At 41.0% G+C, this 7,658-nt stretch overlaps 1 protein-coding gene across 1 annotated transcript in view; it reads right to left on the reverse strand.

The window, feature by feature from the left end:
- Positions 1-3,561, reverse strand: part of FABP7 (fatty acid binding protein 7) — a 4,411-nt gene extending 850 nt beyond the window's left edge. The window contains exons 1-3 of the mRNA XM_007454898.1: positions 3,400-3,561; positions 2,764-2,936; positions 1,452-1,553 (exon numbers count right to left, since the gene is read on the reverse strand). Coding sequence (XP_007454960.1) covers positions 1,452-1,553; positions 2,764-2,936; positions 3,400-3,472 — 348 coding nt within the window. The 5' untranslated portion in view covers positions 3,473-3,561. The remainder of the gene's footprint in view (positions 1-1,451; positions 1,554-2,763; positions 2,937-3,399) is intronic.
- Positions 3,562-7,658: the final 4,097 nt, after the last annotated feature.

Consider the following 7,658-nt stretch of genomic DNA (forward strand, 5'->3'; position numbering starts at 1 on the left):
ACAAACATTCTCATTGCTTTGGCTGTCATGTTGTAGCCTATGTGAACCTTGGTGGTTATGTGGCTATAATGTGCAACATGGGCTCTTGTATCTAATCCAACTTGAAGATTGCTATAAATCCTCTTTACAAAATTTAGTGTTTTTTAGTGTTCATCATTTTCATGTAGTCCTGTGATTTCCAAGAGTATAGTGTGCCCTTGTCATCCATTATTTTCATTTCCTTGTTTGAACTCAGGCTTGCCTGATCACCATCATACATGCCAAAGCTGAGCTATCCACTTTTCTGTATTCAGGAAAAAAAATAAAGAAAAAATCATAAAGGAGAACTTCAGATTGAATCCTTTATAAATGAATTCTTTTGTTTGTTTGTTTGATGATGGTGATGGTCACTGCAGGAAAACGTGTGCAAATATTCATCAGCGTGAAAGGAAAACTGTCCCTCTGTCCCACACCCACTTCCACCCAGGAAATGAAGAATGAATATGTCAACCCTCTATCTCAACCTAGAACAGCTAGCTGGTAGTCAAGGGAAGGAGAAGAAAACTAGTCAATAGTCTTAAATAACAAAACCAAAAGACCCTTCCTGCTATTATCTTAGAAGGAATATGTAAAGCAACCCCCCTCCCCCCAAAAAAACCCCACAAATGATGTACTGACTACTTCAATGTCATCAAAATTCTGTTACTCAACTCACCAAAAAAAGTGTCTGGGGTGCTAGATTGAGACATAACATTTTTTCCCAGTTTATTATGCTACTCCATCATTAGAGAAATTATTTTTAAATTATTTTTTATTTTATAATTTTTACATGACTATCCAGTATTGAATAGACATGTTTTTAAAGCTACCTGATGCATTAAAAAGAAAGACTGGAAGGAAGTAATACCAAAATGGTTCTCTCTAAGGGGACATTAAAAAGGATTTTCACATTTTTGTTACACTTTCCTGTTATATTCCAAATTATCTGCACTGAACTTGTGAAACCTTTGTAAACTAAAATATAAAATGTTTAAAGCTCTCATTTATTACAGAAGCTATAAAGTAATTTTTCTGAGGTTCAGCAAATGATAATATAGTAATATCATCTCTCTATATTTTCATGATGATTGGTTTTATATTCAGATTTCATTTGAGGATTAGACATTACGGTAATCCAACAACTGTTCTTTTGACACAGTTTTAGCTAAATCAATGGCAACTTTTAAAAACTACACTTAAATAGAATTTTTCTCTTTTTCTGTAATTAAAAAAGCAGAGTGGAGGAAACAATTAGCTAAGATATTTTTATTTCTCATGTTTTACACATGATTAAAGAAACTTGCTAGCGATTTAATGTTGTTAAAGAAGGAAAGACAGGAGAAAAGGAGGGAGGGAGGGACAGGGAAGGAGATGGGAAATGAGGGGGTGAGGGGTGGGCAAAGAAGCAGGAAGGGGAAATTGCTCCTACTTACCATGACCATTTTGCCATTCTTAATCTCTCTTACAAAATTTGTCTCTTTGCCATCCCATTTCTGTACATGGACAAGTTTGTCTCCATCCAGGCTAACAACAGACTGAAACCAACAACAAAATGCAGAATATATCAATAGTTACAGGTCAGATTTCTGATATGGAAGCCAAATGAATTGATTTTTATCTATTTAAAAATTTTTTTAAAACATTTATTTATTTATTTTTGACTGCATTGGGTCTTTGTTGCTGAGCGTGGGCTTTCTCTAGTTGCAGCGAGCAGGGGCTAATCTTCATTGCGGTGTGTGGCCTTCTCATTGCAGTGGCTTCTCTTGTTGCGGAGCACGGGCTGCAGGTGCGGGCTTCAGTAGTTGTGGCACACGGGCTCAGTAGCTGTGGTGCACGGGCTTAGTTGCTCTGTGGCATGTGGGATTCCCGGACCAGGGATTGAACCCATGTCCCTTGCATTGGCAGGTGGATTCTTAACCACTGTGCCACCAGGGAAGTCCCTGAGTTGATATTTTAAAGAGTGGTAATTGAATAAATAGTGATCAACTAATTATCAAAGTAGTACAATTTCCTCTGTTGTTTCCAGAGTCATTATTATAAAATCTCTAGTAATTCATAATTTGATTGAAATGTGTACATCTAGATGCAAAAAATTACATATTAGAAATAAAAATCCTGAACTAGTGCTTTCTGACTAATCATCCTACTCTTTTAAACAGAGTCTTAGAATGAGGCAAGCTATTGATTGAGTCAACCTGAGGCAAAAGAAAGATTAAACAAAATGCAGTCTTTCAAATGAACACTATTAAATACTTTCTGAAATACAGGTTTAATATAAAATGAGAAAAACACATTGTAAAGAAACAGATTCAGGGCTTCCCTGGTGGCACAGTGGTTGAGAGTCCGCCTGCCGATGCAGGGGACACGGGTTCGTGCCCCGGTCCGGGAAGATCCCACATGCCGCGGGGCGGCTGGGCCCGTGAGCCATGGCCGCTGAGCCTTGCGCGTCCGGAGCCTGTGCTCCGCAACGGGAGAGGCCACAACGGTGAGAGGCCCGCGTACCGCAAAAAAAAAAAAAAGAAAGAAAGAAACAGATTCAAGATTTGAGCTATAGTAGGTGCCCATTATTCAGAATATAAACTATGAACACTAGGATGCAAAATTAACTCTTGGTCCTTCTCTCTGAAGTGAAATACTGAGAACATTTTTCACTTCCCACCATCTAGAAAAAAAGAAATATTGGGACTTTCTCTCTTTCCTTCTCTCCTTCCCATGCCCACCCCCAGAGAAGGAGCGGCTCCTCACCTTACAGTTTCTGTCGTCTGGAGTGGTTTCATCAAACTCTTCTCCCAGGTGGAAACTAATCTCCGTGTTCTTGAATGTGCTTTGAGTCCTGATCACCACTTTGTCCCCCTCCTGACTGATGATCACTGTTGGTTTAGTCACATTTCCCACCTGCCTAGTGGCAAAGCCCACACCTAAAATAGCAAAAGGAAGCAGCACAGTTGGCTGCAACTTCCAGAATAGCTCACAAAGCAGGAATCTACCTTCCTATTCTGGAATCTATGTCCTAAAGTGTAAGTTTCATTAGAGTATGTTTAGCCCATCAATTATGCAGGACAACTACTGAGGCGTAATAATAAGTGGATGCTCATTTGGAAGCATAAATAGTAAAAGGAAGCTGAAGAAAAAGCGGAAAAGGCGCAGAAGCCTCATGTCCTCCACAGAATACTAAAGGCTCCGTTATTTGGCCCTAAGCAAGAAAGCAGGCAAATGCTACATTTAAATATCCATTCTGTGAGAAACACACAGCCTAGCACCCTGATTACGACAATGTGATCTGTCTTTGTCTCTTGCTAACCTGATGGGTGAAGAAGGAATCTGCAAGTATCTGAAGCTGCAGGTTAAGATGAGAAAAAGCACATCTTATTTTTTACCTACCTAGAGCCTTCATGTACTCGTCAAAATTCTGACTGTCCGTCAACTTCCACGTAGCACAGAAAGCCTCCACCATCCTTACCCTTTTCCCGTTAGCTTCAGAATCAGATAAAAGAGGCAGAGGCAAGGATCTTCGGATCTTAGGGCCACTGCAATTCGGAAGACCCCTTTGCACCTCACGGCAGCTCCTGCCTTCTTATTAAGAAAAGAGGCAGGCAGAAAGCCAAGGATTTGAATTGCAAACACATCCCTCCAATGTCCCTCTTTCAGGGAGGCCGTTGCAGGGGCAGGAGATGGGAAGGGGGGCATTCAGCGAGGTTCCAATCCTCTTTGTGATTGGCTCAGGCCACTGGGTTAGCGGAGTAGGTCGAGCTCCTCCCAAACCTCACACTGCAGCCCTCCTGCCTGAGAAATCTCTGCAAAGATTCAGTGAGGCTGGAGGCAGGGAGCGTATAATGAGAGAAGGTCTTTCAGGTTCAGCCAGAAAACTTGGCAAAGGCCATTTCAGACTGTGAGGAAAGAAAAAAACGCACAGTAGGACATTCAGATTGATTTCCGTTAATGGCAAAGCTGGTTGCAAATGAGGACCCCGCCTTAAAGAAAACCACTGAAACGCCAGACTTTTCAGACAAAAGAGACTGAATAGTGCCTTTTATTTTCTCTCGTATTTATAGGGAGAGCAAAACATGAGCTAGAATTTGCCAGACTCGGGAAAGAGGAGGGGGAGGGGGTGTAAATACCTTCCCTAGATTGTACTGCTAGAAGACTACTCCGGCTGAGTACTAATGGGACACTAATTTTGGCCTCTTCCCAACACAAAACTGAGTGTATTTAAAGATCCCATTTTTCTTTCTAAGGCTATGAGAACCAGACTAAGATGGAAAAGGGACCTAAGGGTGAGTACGGTTAGGATTCACTAATGAGCTACAAAAATAAAGCAGAACACACTCCTTTTCCCCACTCTTTCAACAGATTGTAGAATTGAAGTGGAAAAACTGGACAGAAGTTCATTTGGTAAGATTTTAAATGACCTGCACTATAGAACCTTTTGATTTCCTGAGGCCACATCTACATCTGTATACTAGTTGTGAGTTAGCAATGGAGGGACGGCAAGAATTGGAGCAGAGGTGGGAATCGGAAGACTTTGGCTTCAGTTCGTCCTGGCTTAGGGCATCTCAAGAATGGCAAGCTACCTCCAGGGTTCTAAGTAATAACATATTTAAAGGGGGACTCAGACTCCCCTATACCCAGAGTTTCTTCCTGCTTTATTAGTGCAGACCTGTGATGAAAAGCAGGTTCCCCCCCTTTCATGGGGACAGATCAGGGGACTCTGACTTGGCAGTCTCTGCTCTTCTCTCTCTCTCTCTCTTCCCATTTCAATCTCAGCCCACTGCCTTTCAGCTTCTGTCCACACCAAATACAAGAGACAAGGCTCAGAATGCATCTTACTCCAACTGTCAGCTCTGTGGTTCTACTTTGGTGTCTCAAAGGTACCTCAAAACATAAACTCAATCTTTCCCCTCACCTGGTCCTCCTCCAGTTTTCACCATGTTTGTGAATGGCAGCATCATCCACCCAACTGCACAAGACAGAAAACTTGAAATCCTTTCTAACCTTTACTCTCTACATCAAAGTCAGTGTCAGAGCCCATCTATTTTCCTTCCTGAATATGTCTCTTAACTTCTCACTTTTCCCCATCCCCACAACCACCTTCTTAATTCAAGTAACCATTGTCTTTTACTAGTCTTATGGCAACAGCCTCTTAACTGTTCTCCCTGCAGCCATGCCTGATCTCCGGCTGTTCACTAGGCTGAAGCCGGAGCAACCTTTTAAAATACAAATCTGCATCTTCCTAGTGACTAATGGTGCTGAGCACACTTTTCATGTGCTTCTCTGCTGTTAATCTATCTTCTTTGGTGAAGTAACTGTTCAAATCTATTGTCCATTTTCAATTAGATTGTTTCTTTCTACTGAATTGTAAGAGTCCTTTATATAGTCTAGACAAGTCATTAGTTGAATGTGTTCTTCAAAACTTTGTTCTGTTCGGTTATAGATACAGAGAACAAACAGATGGTTGCCAGAGGGGAGGGGGACTGGAGGGAGGAAAGAAATAGGCGAGGAAGATTAAGAGGTACTAACATTGCAAAATAAATGTCACAAGTATGAAATGTACAGTGTGGGGAATACAGTCAATAATTATGTAATATCTTTCTATGTAACATATCATAACTAGACCTAACATCGTTGATTGTTTGGAAATGTATAGAAATACCGAATCACTGTGTTGTGTAATAGCAACTAACACAGTGTTGTAGGTCAAATGTACTTCAAAAACAAACAAACTCATAGGAAAAGAGGTCAGAATTTTTGTCACCAGAGGCAGAGGGTAGGAGGAGAGGGGATTGGATGAAGGCTGGTCAAAATAAGATGAATAAGTACTAGGGATGTGATGTACAACACGATGACTATAATGAACACTGCTGTGCATTATACAGGAAAGTTGTTAAGAAGGCAAATCCTAAGAGTTCTCATTGCAAGGAAAAAATATTTTTTCTGTCTTTAATTTTGTATACAGATGAGGTGATGGATGTTCACTAAACTTATTGTGATAATCATTTAATCTTGTATGTAGGTCAAATCATTATGCTGTATACCTTAAACTCATACAGTGCTGTATGTTAATTATATCTCAATAAAACTGGAAGAAAAAATGTTTTTTTGTTTTTCATTTTCTCAATTGTGATAATGGATACATTGGTGTGTCAAAATTTATCAGTTGTACATGTTAAATGTATTCAGTTGATCTTATGTCAAATATACTACGGTAAAACTATTTTTAAAAAGCTAAATCTTATCTTGTCTCTCTCCTGATTAAACTCCAAATGGCTTTTTCCTGCTCTCAGGTTAAAGACCAAAATTCCTATCATTGCCTGTACCAGACCTGCCTCTAACTTTTGAAGGACTTGGAGTAAGAATCCAAACAGGGCTTCCCTGGTGGCACAGTGGTTGAGAGTCCTCCTGCCGATGCGGGGAACACGGGTTCGTGCCCCGGTCTGGGAGGATCCCACATGCCGCGGAGCGGCTGGGCCCGTGAGCCATGGCTGCTGATCCTGCGCGTCCGGAGCCTGTGCTCCGCAGCGGGAGAGGCCACAACAGTGAGAGAGGCCCACCGTTACCTTGCAGCCGACCCTCTGGATCAAGGGTTGCGGGACCTCCCGCGGCAAAGCAACAGTAAGCGCTCCAAAGGCAGAGCAGAAGACCGGAGTCTCTCATCCTTCCCGGCCACATCCCCTTCCCCCGAACGGGACTGGAGGAAAGACCACAAAAAAAAAAAAAAAAAAAAAAAAAAAATCCAAACAGAGGTTCACATGCCATATGCCTAAACAGTAAAAGTTATGGATCAAACGATGCCCACAGCCTGACCCAGCATTGAGTCAGGACTCATAGCCACCCCTCCACCCTTTCCTGACAGGCTGCCCCATGGCTGCCCACCGGCACTGGAACAGATCTGGTAGGGCAGGCAAGTGGAAGCTTGTCTGGAGCTCAGAGTTTCCAGTCAGTGACTAGAGAACCCTAAACCTGCAATGCGGACTAACATGGACTTGCTGTTGTGCTGACATGAGCCTGAAGCTGCCAAAGGCTATAGTGAAAAGTCTGAAATGAAACAAGCCCAAGGGAAGCAAAGCTTATACATCAGACACATCCGACATCATTTGAGCCTTTGAACCAAGTCCCTGAAGATAGCCCCACCTATGAATTTTTCATATGTTCTTTTTTGCTAAATCTAGGCGACTAATTAATCGATTTACACAAACCATCCTTATGGTAGAAGTTCTCAGACCAATTTATTTTGTTATGTCAAAATATTCTTATATGTTCCCCTTAATAAAACATACTTAAACTGTAGAATGTTTAATTATTATTCTAAAATGTAATAAACCACTTCTTCTTCACGGTCCAAGAATATAAGATCAGGATTGTTGAGAGCAGGGTGCACGTATTAGACATCTTCATCTTAGCTCCTAACTGATCATGCTGCTGAAATATTCATCTGTCTCATTTATTTCTTCCACTCTTTAGATAAGGAAAGGAACTGATGATATATTTATTTTAACTTAAAGCATATATTTCTGTAATTCAGATTTTTTTACACCTTATATAAAACATAAAAGCTCAGCAATTTAGAGATAGGTTTTTTGGAATTCTATATTAATTTAGTAATAAGCAGGAGAGAATATTGTTATCCAGATGTCTATAGCAGA

Source organism: Lipotes vexillifer, unplaced genomic scaffold (genome assembly GCF_000442215.2).
Source record: "Lipotes vexillifer unplaced genomic scaffold, Lipotes_vexillifer_v1.1 scaffold58, whole genome shotgun sequence".
NCBI classification, from domain to species: domain Eukaryota; kingdom Metazoa; phylum Chordata; class Mammalia; order Artiodactyla; family Lipotidae; genus Lipotes; species Lipotes vexillifer.